The sequence below is a fragment of the Taudactylus pleione genome, unplaced genomic scaffold (assembly GCF_031769625.1).
Source record: "Taudactylus pleione unplaced genomic scaffold, aTauple2 ptg000100l, whole genome shotgun sequence".
NCBI lineage: Eukaryota > Metazoa > Chordata > Amphibia > Anura > Myobatrachidae > Taudactylus > Taudactylus pleione.
Genome location: NW_028284502.1, coordinates 3382217 through 3405590, shown reverse-complemented (window position 1 = coordinate 3405590; position 23374 = coordinate 3382217). Strand labels below are relative to the sequence as shown.

The 23374-nt window shown below is 42.6% G+C and overlaps 1 protein-coding gene across 2 annotated transcripts in view; it reads right to left on the bottom strand.

Moving 5' to 3' along the window:
• The window catches only part of LUZP2 (leucine zipper protein 2), a 777794-nt gene that overhangs the window by 72408 nt on the left and 682012 nt on the right, over positions 1-23374 (bottom strand). For both annotated transcript variants that reach the window (XM_088470457.1, XM_088470458.1), the window contains exon 10: positions 16544-16639. In XM_088470457.1, the coding sequence (XP_088326583.1) occupies positions 16544-16639 (96 nt within the window). The remainder of the gene's footprint in view (positions 1-16543; positions 16640-23374) is intronic.

Here is a 23374-nt window from a genome sequence, read left to right as displayed (position 1 = left end):
TGCATCCAATGGATAATCAGTCTATATTTTTTTAGTAATTGCTATTTTTTGTACAAATTGTGCACTGTAACCTTAACATTACTACTACCAGGGCCGTCTCCAGTTGGAGCCATGCCCTGTGCCGACTGAGACGTAGGCGACCAGAAAGGGGGCATGGCATAATTAACATAGACCACACCCCCATACATGACGTCACTAGCTGGGCTACCCCCAGCCCTCTCCCTGCACTGGATGGATGCCACACGCATGTGTGCAGCATGTATTCAGCTTCTCCTGGGTCCGGCACCGCTGTACAGCTGCAGAGGTGGGGGTGCCGAAACTCCAGAGCACCCACGGGACACTTTGGCCCATGGGTGGAACAGCGGGACAGTGCCCGAAAAATGGGACTGTCCCACTGAAATCAGAAGCCCTGGGAGGGGTGCACCCACTATGGGGTGGCGACCCTATTCGACCGCTCTGGTCGAACATGCCTTGAGACAGCCCTGACTACTACCAGAGACAAGCCACATCTCCTGGAGTAAACCAGACACGTGCTGCTATTTGTCTGGCACATATACCTCTGTTTTCCCCTGATGCAAAACTGACACATATGTTACATTTGTAAAGCTGCTCTGCCAGCAAATGCCTCTTTTTCAAATACATCTCATGTCTGCGTTTGGGACGCAAGTGAGTCTAATTCTATATTAGCCCCATAAACCCTCATGTTGATCTCTGACATTTTACATTTAAGAGAGACGGAATATTGAAGGATTGTGCAATTCGATGTTAGATTTACTTTTAGTTTATGATATTTACCTGATGGATTTAAAGAAAAGTCAACAATCTAGGACTCTCCTGGGGCACAATGGCTACTACAAGAGATATCCGAAGTCCATGTCATTTACATTTATTTATTTTTAAAGTTTTTTTAATTTTGCAAAGCATTTTATTGAAACATCTCTAGAATTTACAAGAATTTATTTTATTGTTATTTTTATGTTCTCTTGTTGTAGCTAATAAACTCTGCTTGACTTGAAGCTCTGCTTGACCTAACGCATCTGTTGTTTCCAAAAGAACAATGGTTATCAGATAATAACCTAGCAGATAAAACATTTTGCCATGTTTTCCATTTCTAGAGATTTAGGATAATTGTGTCTCATTATCTAGGCTATGACAACCTCTTATGTAACAGCATTGATCTTGAAAGTGAAATGTGTGGTTCGGAAAGAGAAGTATGCAAATCCCCTTAGTCGTTATGTCTCCATTCACAATTACAGGAAGTATTAGACAGTAAAATTAAATCATGTATAGGCAAAAACCTATTGCCAAGTTAAGCTGGGTACACACTGACAGATATATTGGTTGATCAATTGATTGGCCAATATATTTGGTGCCCGTCAGCTAGTGTGTGTGAACGACATCCTTCACAGACATATTGCATTGGCTGATGGGCAGATATATCTGCAGACAAATCTGTCCATCGGCAAGTTTGTACGGGCGGTCTGTAGACATATGCTGTGGCAGCCGTGTGGAGGGGGGCGGCCATGCCCCCGACCCGCCCCCCCGGGCAGCGGGACCCGCAGTTGCCTGGAAGATGATGGTCGCTCAGTGTATATGAGTGGCGTGTTCCCACCTTTACAGTAACCTCCAGATGTTTACTTCTGTGCAGCTGCTATTTTTAAAAGGGTTTTCCACCTAACATGTTTTAGTTTATTCCATCCCAATATTATGCAGAACTGCACAATCTGATCATGTTTATTTATTCCCTTTAATCCCTGACACAATAGAGCAGTGGTTCACAAACTGTGTGCTTTGGCACCCTGGGGTGCCTTGGGACAGTTACAGGGGCGTCAAAGGTTGGTGGTCCAGGACCAAATCAAATTATTTATCATGAATGTGATAGGCAAAACCAGTGCTGGCGACTGCCAAATAAAATTAAGTGGACAAGCACAAGCACAATCCTGTTCACCACCACCATCACCACCTAACGGAATTAGTATATATGACCGCTGGGACGTGAGGCCGGCAGTTGAAATCCTGACACCGGCAACCCAATGGGTGAAGATCCTCACAGCGGAGGTAAGTAGGCTATCCCTACTCCTTCCCCCCCCCTGACCCTAACCCTCCCTTAGGGGTGCATAACCCTAACCTCTCCCCCTAGTGCCTAACCCTAACCTCCCCCCAGAGGCGCCTAAACCTAACCCCACCTCCCTGCACCCTAAACATAACCTTCCCGTTGGGGTAGCAACCCTAACCTTCCCCCGGGGGTGCCTAACCATAACCCCCTTCCCCTAGCCTAACCCTACTGGGGGGTGCCTAACCGTAATTTCCCTAAACCTAACCCCCCTATCACAGCTAAAAGGTCCTGACGCCCGGCTTACCTTCATTTGGTAGGCAAGGGGTCGGGATTTCGGCGGGTGGATAATGATAGGTGTCAGGATTTTGATGCCTATCATTAGTCCCATGCCTGGATTTGACAGTCGGGAAGCCGGTGGTCGACATTTTGACTGCTGGCTTCCTGATTACATACCCCGCTTAACTGAACCTAAGGATGACATGAAAGCAAAATTTACTTAATTTAATAGTTTCAGATTTTATTACATAAAAAAACTTGTGGTCTAGGGGTGCCATGAAAAAATACTGAAATTCTTGGGCGCCGTGATTCAAGAAAGTTTGGGAACCTCTGCAATAGAGACTTGAGCATCCTCATTGCCTGGGTCCTGAAAGTAAAGTATGATAACAGCCATTGATGTGATTCCCAGGCTTCAGTTACTCTTTCTCCCTCTGAGCTCTAAAGAGCACATTATATTCTGTAAGAGACATAGGCCTGATTCATAGCCAAACGCTCTGACCAGAGCGCTCGCTCTGAATCAGGGCCCTCCTCCATGAAAATGGAGCGGCCTCCTGGCCGCTCGTATAGCTGTGGTTGACCACCCACAGCATATGCGAGCGGCCAAAAAGATGGTCGCGATGGTCTTGACCATCGCAACCATCGGACTTGCGACGGAGACCCTGCGGTAGGGTCTCCCTCCGCAAGCCCTTGAGTGATTTTGGCTCTATCAGAGCCAAAATCACTCCCACTGACATCACTAGTGATGTCAGTGGGGCTGGCTTCAGACGGTAGGCATTCCCATGGGAATGCCTCCGTCTGGCAGGCACGCCCCCGGCACGCCCACCAAAGGGGGCGTGCTGTCAATCAACATCGACAGCACGCCCCCTTTGGTGCGAGACCCGGAGCGATGGAAAGCCCGTCGCTCCCCGGGTCTCGCGCATGCGCACGACGGAGCTCCCTCCGTCGTGCGCATGCGCAGTGGGGAACATCGACCCACTTGCGAGCGTACTGCCACTCGCGAGTGGGTCTGAATGACCCCCATAGTGTAGCACATTAGTGATTCATTTATAGGTGTTAGCGAGCAGAAGGACGCCATCAATGGCTGTAAGTATTACAGCTTATAGCCAGTTTCAGATCAGAGACTGGATAGGGGTTGTCAGAAAATTACAGAGCAGAAACTTTCTGAGTTAACTAAAGATTGACTATAATGAGGACTATAATAAACATTTTTGAGCTAGTTGTTGCCATATTGTTTTCTCAACTAGATGGTATCAGTAACTTCAGTAACCTGGACTACAGAAACACAATGCCCCAGTACAACCACTTATAATGGGAAAAATGGTAGCACAATTGCCACATTTGTTATCTCTCTTGTGACTGTCCTTGTTTTAAGCAGCCGGAAGTGCGCCATTTTTACTGGAGATGAGCGATTCGGTTCTTCTCGCCAAGTTAGCGAATGGTTGGATTTATCTCAATGGCTATCCAAAACATGTGAGAGCCGGATAGCCAATGAAAAGCCGTATTTCAGATCCAGCTGTAACCGATCATCTCTAATTTTTACACAAGAATTAAAAGTGCAAATTTGTTTTCTTATTACACTAAATTGAAAGTATCCAGTTACTAATAAAATTATTACACGTTCTATTTAGGATCTTTGCTGCAGCCTCCTAAGAAATGAAAGTTGGAAGTGTCAAGGAGAAATATAAATACCCATATATTCATTTAGTTTCTAATTAGAAGTAAGCAAATTAATTCAGCAGTTGGACATTTTCCAAAGTTCAACTGACACAGAGTATCACAATGATATTTCCAATTTCCAATCTCTCTTACTGTGAGTTTCAAAAGCAACACATTATTTCTGGCTGTCTTGTAATATGTATGTATCTAATCAGAAGCTTTCAAGTGTAACTTAGCTTAATGTCGTTTTATTTCTTTCTAAAAGAAAGCACTTCTTAGTGTTTCTCTGACACATATACACTTATGCACTAATTAACATGTGTTCTAATAATAGTCAGGAAACTTTTTTATTTTTATTTTACTGTAATGGAGCATCACTAAACATGAACAGGGAGATTCTAGGCAAAACTTTTTACTTATAAGTACTAAATTCTGCCAGCACTATAATTTACTGGTTTAAAACAGTCCACACAATGCTCAGATCAATACAGCATCTCACAGACATGAGCAGGAGGTATTTTCATTCAAAATAAAACATCAGATGTCTCAAAAGCACTGAATCACACAAACAACCAGGAGTCTGCAGACAGCACTTTGCAGCCTTACAGAAGGGCTGGTCACAAGTTTACCCCCTAGCATGCGACTGCAGCCGGCATTCAACAAACATAGAGAGGGTCTAGGTTACTAAGCACTAGAGATGTGCTGTTTGTTTTTGGCTCCGATCTTCCCTTCAAGTTCAGATTGCTGAACGAGGCAAAATGTCATCTTTCAAAGACATTTTGGCCCAGACAGGGCCGTAACTAGGGGTGTGTGAGCGGCGCGGCCACACAGAGTGTATAGCCCAACGGACGGCACCGACGCTCACCAACGGCTCCTGCACCTAGCTAGCAGGGTGCCTGGAAAAGCACCCGCAGCCAGAATCCATGCAGCAGTGCCACCTGGAGCATCCTTTATTACATACGTCCAGGACCATAGCAGGAAACTAATGAATCCTTGTTGGCCGCACCTGAAGAACATGTGATGTCACAATGGGGGGATGGTGCTGCTGGTAGTAGGGTGAAGCTGAGAATCTGGAAAGTACTAAGGATACCCTAGGAGGAGCTTTCCAGGCACCCAACATGTTAAATACAAGTACCACGTACAGAGATGTTGTCTCCCTATAGGTCCTGCTCCCTGAACGGTGGTACAACTCACCCTCCCTTAGATACAGATCTACATATGGCAACTTGAAACTCGACGGAAACTATTATTAAGTGAAAAGTATAGTCAGCGATGCTTTAATTTTTGTGGTCAAACTCACCGTGAAGCAGCAAATCCTTCATTCAATCTAGCTCCTCATGTTAATATAAGATTATGGGGTAAATTTACTAAGAATTGAAATAGGTCAAGATGACCATCTCGGGTGAGTTATTCATTTTTTTCCTGCTTGCAAATTTACTAAAGGCAAAAGTCGGGTGAGTTAGAGAGAGATTTCTCTCATCTCACTTGTAAAATTCGGGTGAGATAGCAATCTCGAATCAAATCACCATCGGGCCAAATAGGAAGTACTTTTCACCTAAAACATACATCTCTAAAATTTACCAAGAATCGGGATGACAAGCTCGGGTGAGAAAACTCTCTGTCCAAACTACTTTTCAATCTCTCAACCCCCTGAGCTTCGAGATGCGAGATGGTCAGAAGCATACACAAATCATTGTGATTTTAGTATGTTTATTTCTGTAAATGGTTAAAATAGGGTTGATTTTCTAAAAAAAAATTATTTGAGGTCTGCCCCCAAAAGACCAACCAGCTGCGGACATGCCAGCCAGTCCTGGTTCTTAAAATTACAGGGAACAAAATGTGGAGGGTTCCACAGTAATTTAAGAACCAGCATCAGGCAACAGGGACAGAGCTGGTTTTAAATATAGGGAGAAAAAAATTGGTGCGAAGTTTCCCCTATATTTAAAACCAGCTCCAGACCCTTTCTAGCGGGGGGACTGATACCACAGCCAGGGGTGCCCTTTCACCGGGGCCCCCTACCACAGCATCAGCCCTGACCACTAGTCAGCCCAGGCGAGGGATCCCTGGGGAGTTGGGGACCCCTCCAATAAAGGGGTCCTCCTCTCCAGGGCACCCCTGTCCTAGGCTGATAGCCCGGGGCTATCCCCGGCACCCTAGAGCGGTGGGTGCTGGGTTGATAGTGTTAGTGTGTAGTGTAAAATAAATGGTTAAATATGTCTTTAGTTGTAGAACTATATGTACCAGCAAGCCCGCATGCTGGTATTTGGAGAACCACAAATTCCAGCATGCGTGGAATTATGGGCCCACTGGTACTTGTAGTTCCACAACCTAAGCAATACAAAAAAAACATGACATACACCGTGAAAGTAACATTTTATTATAACATACATGCACACTCACTCACTATCACACATACTCACCTAGTATCTGAAGTAATCCATAGGGGTACCTATACAAAAAATGCATACTCACCTCACCTTTGCGTAGTTCACGTCCTCTTCTCCAAGTAGGCATCTATGGGGTTAAAACAAAAAACGGGTGCTCCCGAATCCAAGCCGGACTAAGTAAAGCTATGTGTTTCAACATAGCTTTACTCCACGCGAATGACAGGGGCACAAGTGTGCCCCGTCTTTGAAGGATCCACCAGCCAATCAGCTGGCATCTCCATCAGAGCAGCTCGCTGATTGGTTGTCTGCGGTTAGCGTGTCTCCCCATAGACTTCAATGGGGAGAAATCTCCATTGAAGTCTATGGTGGGAACCGCAACATTGTATTTACTGCTGTAACCACAAGGTTCACCTCAATTAATCTTCGCACCGGCGAAAAGTCAGGGACATTGAATACGGGATAAATGAAATTGGCAAAAATGACATCATTGACGAAAAAGTTTTGCCGAAAAAGGCTTTCCGCTCCAAATTGAATACTGCCATAACCCGTTTTTTTACAGGTACAACACAAGCAGCTTATACATATCTCATTGATATGTGCAGGCTGCTTGCTAGGGAGAGTTGTGCAGAGAGAAATGACTGCAATCTCGGGTGAGATAACTCACTCGAGCTTGCTTACAAATCACCCAAGAATCTCGACCTACATCACCATCGGCAAACTCGTTTAACCTCAAATCGCCTGTTGGTAAATTTGGAAAAGAAAAAAGGGAAAAAATCACCCAAGTTTCTGCGATTTCTACTAAGATGAATCACTTTACCCCTAAGATTCAACTGATTTTATGTTGTCTAGAAAAGGAGTTACAAAAAACTGCAGCATTCTACAGTACATTGATAAAGGAAGTATCCTGGTAATGGAGATTAAGATCTATACCTTAACATACTGTATATTTTTTCAACCTTCTGCCAACAAATAAAAATTACAGTACAATTCAATAAATGCCATTCAATATTTTGAATGGCACTTGTAGTGTATGCTTACCTCTGTGACAGAGGTCTATTCTAGATTTCCGCTGCAACAAACTCACATTTCACACAAACTAGTTGATTAGACAGGTGAAAGTTTAATACTTTCTACAGAGCATACAAAGCTATAAATCAGTTTATAACATGGTTTTTTTTTACATAAACTTGTTGGTCGCAGACCACAGAGACCAGACTAAATCCATATTTACATTTAATAGAAAAAAACAGTACAGTTCATATAGTACATAAGTTATTTAAATTACATACAGATATTATTTACAAATGGACAATATAAAATGCTATAAATCAGTATGTTTTAACTTTCATTATGTGTAGTACAAGTGACCTTTAATTGGTTAGAATGACAAATATGGAATTTAAAACCTGGACCTGCACTATTAGATTAAAATTTTTTATTGTTATTCATGTCTATTCAGTTGGTTGGTCAGTAATGTTTCACAATAACTAATAGCTAATACCGCTATCCTGATCTGATGCAGGTTTTGTCGCAATTCAACCTAAATCTCAGTGGTTGCTTTCTCATATAATTTATCCAATGCATACTGTACAAGCATTTATTTTATTACATCTTATAGCCAGTCTCATATCAGAGACTGGATAGGGGTTGTTAGAAAATTACAGTATAGAAACTATCTGAGATAGCTAAAGATTGACTATAATGAGGACTATAATAAACATTTTTGAGCTAGTTGTTGCCATATTGTTTTCTCCACTAGATGGTATCAGTAACTTCAGTAACCTGGACTACAGAAACACAATGCCCCAGTACAACTAATTATAATTGGAAAAATGGTAGCACAATTGCCACATTTGTTATCTCTCTTGTGACTGTCCTTGTTTTAAGCAGCCGGAAGTGCGCCATTTTTACTGGAGATGAGCGATTCGGTTCTTCTCGCCAAGTTAGCGAATGGTTGGATTTATCTCAATGGCTATCATAAACATGTGAGAGCCGGATAGCCAATGAAAAGCCGTATTTCAGATCCAGCTGTAACCGATCATCTCTAATTTTTACACAAGAATTAAAAACGCACATTTGTTTTCTTATTACACTAAATTGAAAGTATCCAGTTACTAATAAAATTATTACACGTTCTGTTTAGAATCTTTGCTGCAGCCTCCTAAGAAATGAAAGTTGGAAGTGTCAAGAACAAATATAAATACCCATATATTCATTTAGTTTCTAATTAGAGGTAAGCAAATTAATTCAGCAGTTGGACATTTTCCAAAGTTCAACTGACACAGAGTATCACAATGATATTTCCAATTTCCAATCTCTCTTACTGTGAGTTTCAAAAGCAACACATTATTTCTGGCTGTCTTGTAATATGTATGTATCTAATCAGAAGCTTTCAAGTGTAACTTAGCTTAATGTCGTTTTATTTCTTTCTAAAAGAAAGCACTTCTTAGTGTTTCTCTGACATGTATACACTTATGCACTAATTAACATGTGTTCTAATAATAGTCAGGAAACTTTTTTATTTTTATTTTACTGTAATGGAGCATCACTAAACATGAACAGGGAGATTCTAGGCAAAACTTTTTACTTATAAGTACTAAATTCTGCCAGCACTATAATTTACTGGTTTAAAACAGTCCACACAATGCTCAGATCAATACAGCATCTCACAGACATGAGCAGGAGGTATTTTCATTCAAAATAAAACATCAGATGTCTCAAAAGCACTGAATCACGCAAAGGCCCTGATTCAGAGCCGGACGCTCTGAATCAGGGCGTCTTTTTTTTTTTTATGGAGCGGGCTCCTGGCCGCTCGCATTGCTGTGGGTTGCCACCCACAGCTAATGCAAGCAGCCAGGATGACGGTCGTGTTGGTCAAGACCATCGCGACCATCGGGCTTGCGACGAGACCTTTGTGGTAGGGTCTCATGGCCGCAAGCCCCAGAGAGCTTTCGGCTCAAACAGAGCCGAAAGCTCTCTCACTGACATCACTTGTGATGTCAGTGGGGCCTTCTCATGGGAACGCCTTCGTCTGTGCAGCCACCCCCCCAGCCCGCCCAGCAAAGGGGGTGTGCTGTCACTCAACATCGACAGCACGCCCTCTTTGGTGCGAGACCCGGAGCGACGGATTACCCGTCACTATCCGGGTCTCGCGCATGCGCACGACGGAGCCAGCTCCGTTGTGCGCATGCGCACTGGGCCACAATCGACCCGGTAGCGAGCGCACAGCGCTTGCTACCGGGTCTGAATCAGGCCCAGATGACAACCAGGAGTCTGCAGATAGCATTTTGCAGCCTTACAGAAAGGCTGGTCACCAAGTTTACCCCCTAGCATGCAACTGCAGCCGACAGTCAACAAACATAGAGAGGGTCTAGGTCACTAAGCACTAGAGATGTGCTGTTTGTTTTTGGCTCCAATCTTCCCATCAAGTTCAGATCTCTGAGCGAGACAAAATTTTATTTTTCACTGACATTTTGGCCCAGACAGGGCCGTAACTAGAGGTGTGTGAGTGGCGCTGCCGCACAGAGTGTATAGCCCAATGGGCAGCACCGATGCTCGCCCATGGCTCTTGCACCTGGCTAGCAGGGTGCCTGTAAAAGCACACGCAGCCAGAATCTATGCAGCAGTGCCACCTGGAGCATCCTTAGGACGCTTCAGGTATGCCCATCACTGCCCTAACAGCTGTTCGGAGCATCCTGAGGATGCTTTGTGCATTGCTGTAATTCCCGGTGATCGTAGCACCGCCCCCTTCATGTGACATCACATGGAGGGTGCGTGGCCTGAACCAGGTGGCTGGGCACAGATGTTGGAGAAAGATGATGTTTTGCCTTGTTCTGGCTTGCTCTGCCTCATTCTGAGATCCGAACTTAGTGGGAAAATCCGAGCCAAAACCAAACCGCACATCTCTATTAAGCACACCCACACACTGACAGTCACTGATGCTGGGGGATGTAGTCTCCCATTTCAAGTTTCAAGACGCCGTATTTAAAGCAATGCAACTTGAAGAAAAATCACCAGAAATCACTATTGACTGGATGCAACTCCCTGCTCCTATTTTTCTAATGTCAATTATACTGTATGGTACTTCAGATTTAATAGCCAGAGATTTGTCAACTCCCCGGAAGAGCACTAGAAAAACTTGCACAATTCAAGCAGTCCCTCTGATTGGCAAGAATGCTCATCGTACGCTATCAGTCTGGTCAGAACATATTAAAGAGCAGCATTAAACCTACAGTATGTATTACTTTTCCACTACTTAATACTCAAATAAAGGGCCTCAAAAATAATGAAAATAGCAAAGGGCCATAATTAATTAATTTATTTATCTATACATAGTATAAAATAGAGTCTGTCTGTTGGTTTGTGCTAATTTCGAGGACCACTGGACAGATTTTAATGCAGTTTTCACTATTCTATAGGGCATTTATCAAGCAAGGTTTAGGTGTATAAAACATGAATGTATGACAAAAGGGAGCCGGGCAGGGACGATTTTAGTGAGGCATGTCAATAAAAAAATGGATGCCCGAGCGCTTTTTTGGCTTACGCTTCTTAAACCGTTAAAGATATATCAAAATGATGGACTTTATTTTATACCAGGTAGAGATTGATACATATTGATTGTATTGATGTAAACCCTGTTTATTGATACAAAATTTCAGTTTTTCAAATTAGTCCAGTTTCCAGTATGAGTCTGCTTTGACTTGACTATAATAAAAGCACAGGGAATTGAAATGTACACGATAATTTTTTGCGCTGTAAAAAAAGGGACTTTGCCGTAAATACTCCCCATTTTTACAGCACAAAGAAATATTACATTTTCAGGTGAAAACGCATATGATCCGGCACGAAAAAACTGCACTTATCAGGGATTTTGTTACGAGGCAGGTAAAAAAAAATCCCTGATAGTGCTGGCTATATGGGACATTAAATAACCCCTGAGGGATCAATTAGCCATGCTACTTTACCACAGCTAATTGAATTCCCCCCATAATGTGGCTGGAGTTGACTTAAGTTTTGCTCATGGACAACTTTACGTGGCTCTTTTGCATGTCACGTCATAACTAAGTATTTTTGTGTTGACGTCAAGAGGAAAAATGGCTATAAGGCAATCTTATAAAACCTCTGTTAGAAAAAGACTATCATCGTCAATTCAAAATTGATCCTGTGCGATGCCGGGGTGGGTTGCTAGTAATAATATAAAATAAAAACATTTAATTTTACAGTATAAAGGCAACAATAAGACTTTCCTCTAGTCTCCAAACCTTCAAGCATTCCCTGAAAACTCACCTCTTCAGACAATCTTATCAGATTCCAGAACCGACCACATAACCTTCATATCTTCCATATCTAATTACATCCACTTTCACAGTCCATGCATAGCCTCACACATACAGTAGTCTTTCTTTCACATCCTCCTTACCTTTGGCCAACATTCCTGTGTGACTGGATCATTTAGACAACCAAGAAACTCTGCAATCTGGCTGGACCAAAATGCAATATATAGCACCTATCCTTTAGTATTCCTTCCTCTATGTCTGTCTGTTATTACCCAGTTTTGTTATAATAATGTTTCCAATTGTGAAGCTCAACGGAATATGTTACGCTATATAAGAAACTGTTAATAAATAAATAAATAAATAATAACAATACGTATTTTGCTTTTAATTGAGGCCATATTAATTAATAATATAAGTACATCCATGCCTGCACTTGTTGTGTTACAGGTTTGTAATATAATTAGCGTTTTTATCATTAAATAATTAATATGATCCCAATTAACATAAAATTATTATTGTATTCATCATTTTAAAAGTGAATATGTTTTTAAACATCACCTTTTATTACACCATGCAACTTTGAGTAGAAAATAACCAGAATCTTGGTGCGATTGCGCAGCCTATTACATTCTAAATGATCTATGCTTGTAGTCCCATTTTATTACATACATCCAGAACCGTTGCAGAAAACTAATGCATCCTTGTTGGCCGCAACCGACGAACATGTGATGTCACAATGGGGGGATGGTGCTGCTGGTAGTAGGGTGAGGCTGAGAACCTGGAAAGTACTAAGGATGCTCCAGGTGGTGGCTTTCCAGGCACCATGCTGGAATATAAGTACCACATATAGAGATGGTGTCTCCCTATAGGTCCTGCTCCCTGGACAGTGGCACAACTCACCCTCCCTTAGATATAGATCTGCATATGGCAACTTGAAACTCGACGGAAACTAAAATTAAGTGAAAAGTACACTTAGCGATGCTTTAAATTTTGTGGTCAAACTCACCGAGAAGCAGCAAATCCTTCATTCAATCTAACTCCTCATGTTAATATAAGATTAAGATTCAACTGATTTTATGTTGTCTAGAAAAGGATTTTAACAAAACTGCAGCATTCTACAATACATTGATAAAGGAAGTATCCTGGTAATGGAGATTGAGATCTATACCTTAACATACTGTATATTATTTCAACCTTCTGCCAACAAATAAAAATTACAGTACCATTCAATAAATGCCATTCAATATTTTGAATGGCACTTGTAGTGTATGCTTACCTCTGTGACAGAGGTCTATTCTAGATTTCCGCTGCAACAAACTCACATTTCACACAAACTAGTTGATCAGACAGGTGAAAGTTTAATACCTTCTACAGAGCATACAAAGCAATAAATCAGTTTATCACATGGGGTTTTTTTTACATAAAATTGTTGGTCGCAGACCACAGAGACCAGACTAAATCCATATTTACATTTAATAGAAAAAAACAGTATAGTTCATACAGTACATAAAAAAGTTATTTAAATTACATACAGATATTATTCACAAATGTACAAAATAAAATGCTATAAATCAGTATGTTTTAACTTTCATTATGTGTAGTACAAGTGACCTTTAACCATTTAGAATGACAAAGATGGACTGGTAACTTAGAACCTGGACCTGCACTACTAGATTAAACAATTTTATTGTTATTCATGTCTATTCAGTTGGTTGGTCAATAATGTTTCACAATAACTAATAGCTAATACCGCTATCCTGATCTGATGCAGGTTTTGTCACAATTCAACCTAAATCTCAATGGTAGCTTTCTTATATAATTTATCCAAGGCATAATGTACCAGCATTTATTTTAGAAATTCAATATACAGTATGTTGCTGTTGCAATCTATTTTGCAGTTCTTGGTTTGATATGGTTCAGCAATACACTGTACTAACCTTGAGTCAATGAGATTAAATTAAATGTAACAATACGCCCCTATAACCAGGTAATCCATATTGGGTCCGATACAGCGTTGCACACAAGTCAACTTTAACTACTCTTGCATGCTCATACTTAAATTAACATATATGCAAATTCCCCATTGCCAACCAGCTATGCCCAACCAGCCACAGATGACTGAATGCTCAACTATGACCATGTGCAGTGCTAAAAAAAACCACAAGATCCAACTGCAAAATGGACTTGCATGAAAAGCTGCATCAGACAATTAATGTGCTGACTTATTATACAGCTGTGGGTATTATTCAGTAATTCTCAGTCATAGTATGCCAAGCATTAAAGCAAAGAAGCAGGTGCCATCTGTATTAAATGTGCAGACAGCACTAAGTCTGGCCAGCAGAGGGCAATGCAGAGCTCAACCAAACAGCCACTGGTTACTTCCCAGGCACCATGATATGTAGACTATTCTAAAGCAGAATTAATTTGTATTTGCTAGTGTCCTTACTAGTTAAAGTATATACAACATAAATTATATAATGGGACATGTTTTATGAAAACAAAGGAAAATCATCTCTGAGCATAAAGAGTTTCCCATTCATTTCCAACTACTGAGATAAGATAATTTAAAGTTAAATTTCACCAAAAATAGCACATCATATACAGACATGATATCAATGCATGTCTGTCCCTTTATTAGTACCCATCACATCTGGGAGATTATTTCTATTATCCTTCCATTAATCTTTGTCCTAAATCCTAGTGGTATTCTCTTGGTCATCCATACTTTGCTTTTTTTTAAAACGGTTATCATAATTCTGTTAGCATCATTTTAAATTATATTTTTTATATTCATTAAAATTTTATATTTCATTAGATAATTTATACACTTAACTGTGAATCTTAAAGCTTCCTATGATGAAAAACATGTATGATTTTTATTTAAGTTGAATGGAAATTTCTGATTTGATCTGTTTTCCATCATTAATAATATGCATACAGCATTTGTGTTCTATCATTTAGATTGTAGTATTTACATAGTAGAGTAATTGTTATTATCACTGTCTCCCTCACCCTCAATGTCACCAAATAGATCATAGTGTTGTCCACACAGGATCTCAGAGAGTCAGCGAGATTGAATAACTGTGTAAGGGTTTTGTGGCACTGGTCTAGATTTAAAATTTAAAGCTCAAACATCACCATAATGCCTCTTTGAGTATTGACTGATAGAAGTAGGACTTCCCTGAATGGTTTTATTACGGTCTGTTTGAAGTTAGATCATCAGAACTATGTCAAGACAAAGGCTCACAATTGATCCATAAAGTGTCCCTTTCCATTGATTTCTATTCATTTTAATACTATCAAACACTTCTTTCTAATTATCTACTCAATAATGTTATTTATATACCACTGGCTGTAAACCACATAGAACATCCAACATAATACAATCCCAATGAGCTCTTACAGTATATGTATAATGTACATATTTATTTAAATAGAGCTGCAATGTAGGTAGTTTAGAAATTAAAAAGAAAAAACACACATAGCAGACAATCTAAGGTTAATCTACAGATTACATAAATTGAAACAGAATGGAAGTCCCTGCCTCAAGGCTTACACTATAAGGTGAGTTTAGAAGAGCAAATAAGATACAATATAGAAATACTATATACTGTACATACTCAAGTTGGTTGTAACATAAGAATCATATATACATATTATAATGTACACAGTACATATGAAATACAGGGGCATTATTTTAATATAATTAAAAATATACCCTTAAAAAAACAAATTGTCATTATATCCATCATTATTTTGTGTGCTTATTATAGTATTATGGGATTTTTGTTGTTATAATTACATAATGCATTATGACAGAAGGAATGTAATATTCAGTCATTGTGTGACACATATAATATTGTGTTACTTTGTTCTGTGACCTGTATTCTTAAATGTCCCTGCAAATCTTTTCAGCCAATGATCATTTGTGATGCAAAAAAAATACCTCGCAACTGTACTGCCCAATTTAGGTGGGGCGGTAACATCTCTAGGGTACTGTTCTGAAATTCCAACATTCAGTACTTTTTCCCGATCGCTAGGGCTGTGAATTGGTGCCATGTACAATGCAGGGGTGCTTCAAAAGAGAGAGGATGAAGTTTGGGATGGCTTAGCACTTCAAAAGGAGCAAGACCATCCTTGCTCACCACCAATATAACGGGACAATGCCTCTTTGTAGAAGTGATATAATCATATTCAGAGTAACAAACCTCAAATGTTGGACGTGTGTTCAGCCTTGCAGTAATGTAATACTACCATACTGAGCTGGATACAACTATGCTTAATCTTAGTGCCCAGTGGGCATCAATGGGGCAGGATTACTCTGCCCTGTTTGTGTGTTCTTTTATGAGAAACAGAGAAGGGAAATGGGGCCTCAAACCAGTATGTCGACTAGGGCCCTTAATTGGTTTTTGCTACCAAAATGACAAATACAAATGCCAGGGATTCAAACAAGCACAGCTCTACATGTGAAGTGTATGTAGAGATATGTCAGGCTATATACAACTCATTTCAGTATGGGAATGAAGATATATAAATTACCTCCCAACAGTGCCAACTGAAAGATCAGGATAAATAAGGAAATATTAGGCCACACCCCATATAAGTGCGAGTCACACTCCCTGACAAGTCACACTCATTTTGACCACCAGAATTCAGTACTGTTGGTAGGTATGGCAAATGGACAAAGTGCTGAGGTATATTTGTCCTTTAAAACATTTTTCATGTATTGCAACTGAAACTAAGAAACTAGCATTTGACTAAAGCCGATAGTTGACTGATATCGAATACACATTTATATCCAATAGAGAAGCTATCAGTTTGCACACTATAAAGAGAGCACAGCAAAACCAAATTCATGGTTCAGCATTTGTGGCAAAGTGGCATATGCTTACATTGCGAGGAGAGTCACAGTTCTTGTCATGTTGGAATTCTTTTATTGTCTCTTCAGTGGAATTTGCGCTTGTATTTGATGATGCAGATATTTGGCTCTATAAATAAAGCAGAAAAATCAATATGTTTAAAAATAGTCACTACTGACATTGAAGCATTACAGAGAAGTTGATTTATCATATAGTGGAGACAATATTCATAGGACAGCTGCACAAAATGGCTGCCACCACAGTATGGGACATGCCCACATTAACTAAGCTTAAAGAAACAGCAACAATTTGTAATGAACATAAAGCATTAATTGTAGATTTTTTTTATACAAAACCTAAATTCCAACAAGATTATTCAGGCTGTGAAAAAAACTTTACATGATTGGAAATTACCACAGAATTTCGGATCATTTTATTTATTAATTGGTACATACAATATATACACACCTAATAGAAATATGCCCTATTGTGAAGCACAGCTTACTTGTACTACTGTATATTTATTTATTTTTTTTATACAGATTTGCATTTATTAATTCAAGTGTAGATGGAGATTAAACACGTAGTCAGGTTTGTGTTTCTGGGTTAGATGTACTAAGCCTTGGCGATAGATAAAGTGGATAGAGATAAAGTCCCAACCAATCAGCTCCTAGCTGTTACATTACAGGCTCTGTTTCAAAAAGTTAGGAACTGATTGGTTGGTACTTTATCTCCATCCACTTTATCTCTCTCAAAGGCTTTGTACATCTCCCCCTCTCTGTTAAAACCCCTAGCTATGTTTTCCCTTGGTCTGTTAGTTCAGCCAATCAGTGAGTTGTTGTTAGAGGGTGGAGTTGGGCCTCAGGGGTCTATACTAAGGGGATTTGTCAATGCGCAGACCTCTTTGTTTGCTGACTAACCTCCCTACCTCTCTAATTTTCTTTCTTTTTTGAAGATATGGCTTAATGTGTCTGACAGATCACAATATTTATTTTGGCATAGCAAGTACACCCTCTTCCATAGTGGCATTTTGGCTGACAGCCACTTTTCTGGAGGCCAGCAACTCTGTCTTCCCAAATAGGCCCCCCTTTAGGCATAGTGATGGAATAGAGACAGGACCTAGTGAGCTATACACAGGCTGTCCTCATTTTTCGACACCACTGATATCATGCGGTGCAGGGTCTTAATGGTATATTATGATCTGCCTGCCCCTTCCTCCCCTGCTGCCATTTTTTCTTCTCTAGTTTAACTGGTTATCAATAAATGATGAACAAATTGTAAATACCATTTTGTTGTCTGTGTCATTATTTATTTAGTATTAAATTATGTGTACAGTATATGCAGGGGCGGATTGGCCGTTATCTTCAGCGGGGAAAATCCCGGTGGAGCGATTGGTCTGTGGGGCCGCTTGTCATCTGTGGCCCAGCCCCCCGAATAGCGTCACCTGCTGTCCCTGCTGTGTGCTTCAATGACACAGCGAGTAAATGGCCAGCCTCTATCGCGAGAAGAGGCTGCTGCATCACATCACATGACAGGCACCTAGGAGGAAGAGCGGAACTGTGGCCGGCGGCGACGGTAGGTCACAGGGAGGGTGCCATAATTTGCTGCATGCCAGTCCCAGTTGTGTCCTTTCCACTCTGTCTCCTCCCCAGTCTGTGAAGTTAAACTTTAACTCACAGCCTGGGGAGGGGACAGAGTGGAGAGGAGACAATCGGGGCTGGCTGTCTGGGAGATGCAGTGACCAGGTTCGTTCAGTGGAGACAAAAGTGGCTGGGGACAGGGCCGGCGCTACCCGCTCAGCAAACTCTGCAAAGCAGGGAGGCGCCGGTCTCTAGAGGCGCTCTGCTACTCTACCTGTCCTTGCCACAGTAATGTGCCCTGTTGCTGCCGCAGCCTGTCAAAATGTATGACACGCAGCGGTGCCGGCATTCATGAAGAGCAGCTCCCACTGCCCCTCTATGCCTTACTGCTGTACCCTGCCTGTTGCTGCTGGCTGCCTATCACACTGTATGACAGCCAGTTAGCAGAACGCCACTGATTCTCACCATCTCATTGTCACCTCTCTCACATGTTACCCTCTCCCTGTCACCTATTGACTCTCACCATCTCATTGTCACCTCTCTCACATGTCACTCTCTCCATCACCCAGTGATTCTCACCATCTCCCTGTCACTCCTCTCCCCTGCCACAGTCTCCCTGTCACCCACTCATTCTCACAATCTCCCTGTCACCTCTCTCTCCTGTCACCCTCTCCCTGTCACCCACTGATTCTCACCATCTCCCTGTCACCTCTCTCACCTGTCACTCTCTCCCTGTCATCCACTGATTCTCACCATCTCCCTGTCACCCCTCTCTCCTGTCACCCTCTCCCTGTCACCCACTGACTCACCATCTCCTTGTCACTTCTCTCTCCTGTCATCTCTCACTGTCACCCACTGACTCTCCCCATCACCTCTCTCCCTCCTGTCACACTCTTCCTGTCACACACTGACTCACCATCTCATCATCACCTCTCTCATTTGTCACTCTCTCCCAGTCACTGACTCTCACACCATCTCCCTGTCACCTCTCTCTCCTGTCACTATTTCCCTGTCACCCACTAGTTTTCACCATCTTCCTGTTACCTCTCTCTCCTGTCATCCTGTCTCTGTCACCCACTGACTCTCACCCTCTCTCACTTTTTACCCTCTTCTTGTCACCCTCTACCTCTCACTGTCACCTTGTACCTCTCACTATCACCCACTGCCTCTCCCCAGCTTCCCACTGCCCATCTCCCAATGCTTCTCCCCGGCCGGCGCCCTCTCTCAGTTACCTCGCTCTGCCTGTCAATAACTGATTCTCACACTCTCCCCGTCACCCCTCTCTCCTGTCACTCTCTCCCTGTCACCCACTGATTCTCACCATCTCCCTGTCTCCTCTCTCTCCTGTCACATTCTCATTCTCACCATCTCCCTGTCACCCCTCTCTCCTGTCACCCTCTCCCTGTCACCCACTGACTCTCACATCTCATTGTCACCTCTCTCTCCTGTCACCCTCTCCCTGTCACCCACTGATTCTCACCATCTCCCTGTCACCTCTGTCACCTGTCACTCTCTCCTTGTCACCCCCACTGACTCTCACCATCTCCCTGTCACCCCTCTCACCTGTCACCCAATGACTCTCACCATCTCCCCATCACCTCTCTCTCATGTCACTCTCTCCCTGTCACCCAATGACTCTCACCATCTCCCCATCACCTCTCTCTCCTGTCACCCTCTCTCTGTCACCCACTGATTCTCACCATCTCATTGTCACCTCTCTCACATATCACCCTCTCCCTGTCACCTATTGACTCTCACCATCTCATTGTCACCTCTCTCACATGTCACTCTCTCCGTCACCCACTGATTCTCACCATCTCATTGTCACCTCTCTCACATGTCACCCTCTCCCTGTCACCCACTGATTCTCACCATCTCATTGTCACCTCTCTCACATGTCACCCTCTCCCTGTCACCTATTGACTCTCACCATCTCATTGTCACCTCTCTCACATGTCACTCTCTCCGTCACCCAGTGATTCTTACCATCTCCCTGTCACTCCTCTCCCCTGCCACAGTCTCCCTGTCACCCACTCATTCTCACAATCTCCCTGTCACCTCTCTCTCCTGTCACCCTCTCCCTGTCACCCACTGATTCTCACAATCTCCCTGTCACCTCTCTCACCTGTCACTCTCTCCCTGTCTTCCACTGATTCTCACCATCTCCCTGTCACCCCTCTCTCCTGTCACCCTCTCCCTGTCACCCACTGACTCACTATCTCCTTGTCACTTCTCTCTCCTGTCATCTCTCCCTGTCACCCACTGACTCTCACACCATCTCCCTGTCACCTCTCTCTCCTGTCACCATTCCCTGTCACCTCTCTCTCCTGTCACCATTCCCTGTCACCCACTAGTTTTCACCATCTTCCTGTCACCTCTCTCTCCTGTCACTCTGTCTCTGTCTTCCACTGACTCTCACCCTCTCTCACTTTTTACCCTCTTCTTGTCACCCTCTACCTCTCACTGTCACCTTGTACCTCTCACTATCACCCACTGCCTCTCCCAAGCTTCCCACTGCCCATCTCCCAATGCTTCACCCCGGCTGGTGCCCTCTCTCAGTTACCTCGTTCTGCCTGTCAATAACTGATTCTCACACTCTCCCCATCACCCTCTCTCTTTTCATCCTCTCCTTGTCATCCTCTATCGCTCAATGTCACCTTCTACCTCTTCACAGTGTCACCCTCTAACTGTCACCTACTACACTTCCCAGCTGTCACCCTCCATCCATCTCCCACTGCCTATCCCCGCCATCCATCTTAACATCCCATTTTAATCTCTTAAAATCACTTATTTTACAGCATACTGTATTGTACATAACATTTTAAAATATGAAACATTGTAGAGAGACTGATGTGTCCCTTCCCTGCTTAAATGCTTACCACGGCAAACGTGACTCATTTGCCGTGATTAGCATACCTGCTGGTGTACGCTTGCGTGTGCATGCATCCGCGATCCATCGGAACGCATGGTGCAAATGCTCCTGCGAACAGGACGTGGCTGGCTGTGGCTAGATGCATATCGCGATGCTGCCGCTTGCAGGTAGGATGAGAGTGGCCACATCTGTATTTGTAGGAGGGTGCAAAATTGATAGTTTGCAGGGGGGTGCTGAACGCCCTAGCACCATCCCTGGCTGTGGAGATATTATTTTTTTTAGAGACTGGCTGATAACTAGGTTTGGGAGAAGGATATTGGTCTCAGGGGGCATTGGCCGGGGGCAATTCTGCACTAGTATGATGTCTGAGGAGGAGCTGAGGGGGGTTATTCTGGAAGGGGAGATGATCAGTCTGTGGGGGAGGGGGCTATTTTGTGGTAAGGGAGATGATGATCTAGGGGAGGGAGGATCTGCTGTACTATGGGGAGACAATGATTTGTTGGTGGGGGAGGGGGCTATTCTGTGCTGAGGGGAGATAACAATCTGTGGTGGAGGGGGCTATTCTCTGCTACTGGGAGATGATCTGGCTGCTGGGGAGTGGGCTATTCTGTGCTGTAAGAGGATAATCTGTCTGTGGGTGGGCTACTCTGTGCTTTGGCAGGATGATGGTGCTGGGGAGATGCAGGATGATGGTGCTACGGAGACGCAGGATGATGGAATTGGGGAGACAAAGAAGGATGCTGCTGAAGAGAATCAGGGGAGTGGCTCTGGAGAGACACATGGGGCAGATGGGCTGGTGACACACCAAGGCGATGGTGCTGGAGACACACAAATTGCATGGTAGGACGACTGGTACTATTAGAAGAAAAGACTGGGGGACAGTAATCATCAGTAAGACAACAATTCTAATGAAACCATATTACTGATGCAAATGGTACCAAATGAGCAAATATATTTTATTAATATAAAATTGTTTGATATGGGAAACTCACATTTTTCCGGCCCCAAAACTTCTGTTACTATGTATTATCTAGTTCAACTTCTGTTGCATGATGATAACATTGGCTTTATTGCGACACAAACAGGCGGTTTCCAGACCATGTGATCTCCTGCATGAATAGTGAATACTACACTGCCTGTCCTGGGAGGATCAATTTCTTCAGAGGATTTTACGTCGCAGATAAATCATATAGGTAAGAAACTACTCATTCACATGCTTTGTTTGTTCACTGGAGAGAGGGACTGTGGGCATGCATGGCCGGAAAAAGAGGGAGTGGCTTGTGGGTATGAAATTTCACATTAGGCCACACTCCTTGATGTGAGGTAGCACCCACTTTTTCGGCGCGCGCTCATAGGGCCACTATCCAAGTTTCTTCCAAGGCCACTTTCATTTCCCAATCCGCCCCTGAGTATATGTATAGGGGTAAGTAGGGGTAATGCGCTGTAAGTAGTTTAATAGGTTGTATAGTATTAGCTCCTTTCTAAAGCTGGCCACACACATAGCGATATTTTACCCGATCTGGCCGATTCCGACACATTGGAATGACAGATCGTGGAAAGTATGGCCAAATCCTGAGTAAATCGTGAGTACCCATTCATGATCACGATGCGCGTCCCTGCAGGTCGCACATCGCATCTTCAGATCTGTCTTGCTGTAGGGCAGATTTGCCAATCTGGGACACAATGCACTGGAAAAAAAAAAGTTAAGATTGGATGCTTTTTGCTCCAAATCGTGTGTAGGTCTGCCGGGGGAGAGTTCAAGGGAAATCATACACGATGTCGGATCGTGAGCACATTGCTTTGTGTGTGGGCACCTTAACACAGGAGGAAATGTAGTTATACTACTGTATGTTATGTAGTATATTAAAACACAGCACGCTAGAAAAACTTTTTGGAAAGGTTTAGACAAAATGTCAAGCTGGGTCTTGATAAAGCAGATTAGATTTAACGTAGATAACTGTAGGATTAAGCACCTAGGCCATAGTAATAACTCTGTAAGTTATACTTTAAATTGAATATAAGTGGGGAAACTGAGACGGAAAGGGACTTAGGAATTGTAGTTGAAATAAAGCTGATTAGCAGCACAAAGGCAATTAGAATCCTGGGATAGCATAGAAGAGGATAAATGCATGAAATTTTAACGTAGTGCTACCATTGTATAGTCACTAGTTAGACTATATTTGAATACAGCTAAAGTTTTGGGCACTTTATACAGTACCTGTAATAGGAAACATGATACACTTCAGAGGCTGCATGGACAGTCCTCTAACCTTCAAAGGGCTGCACAGTACTCTTAGGGGTACATTTACTAAAGTGAGAGTTTTTATAAGTGAGCTTTAAAAGTGATGTTGCCCATAGCAACCAATCAGATTCTACTTAGCATTTAAATAGCACCTTCTAGGAGATGATAGC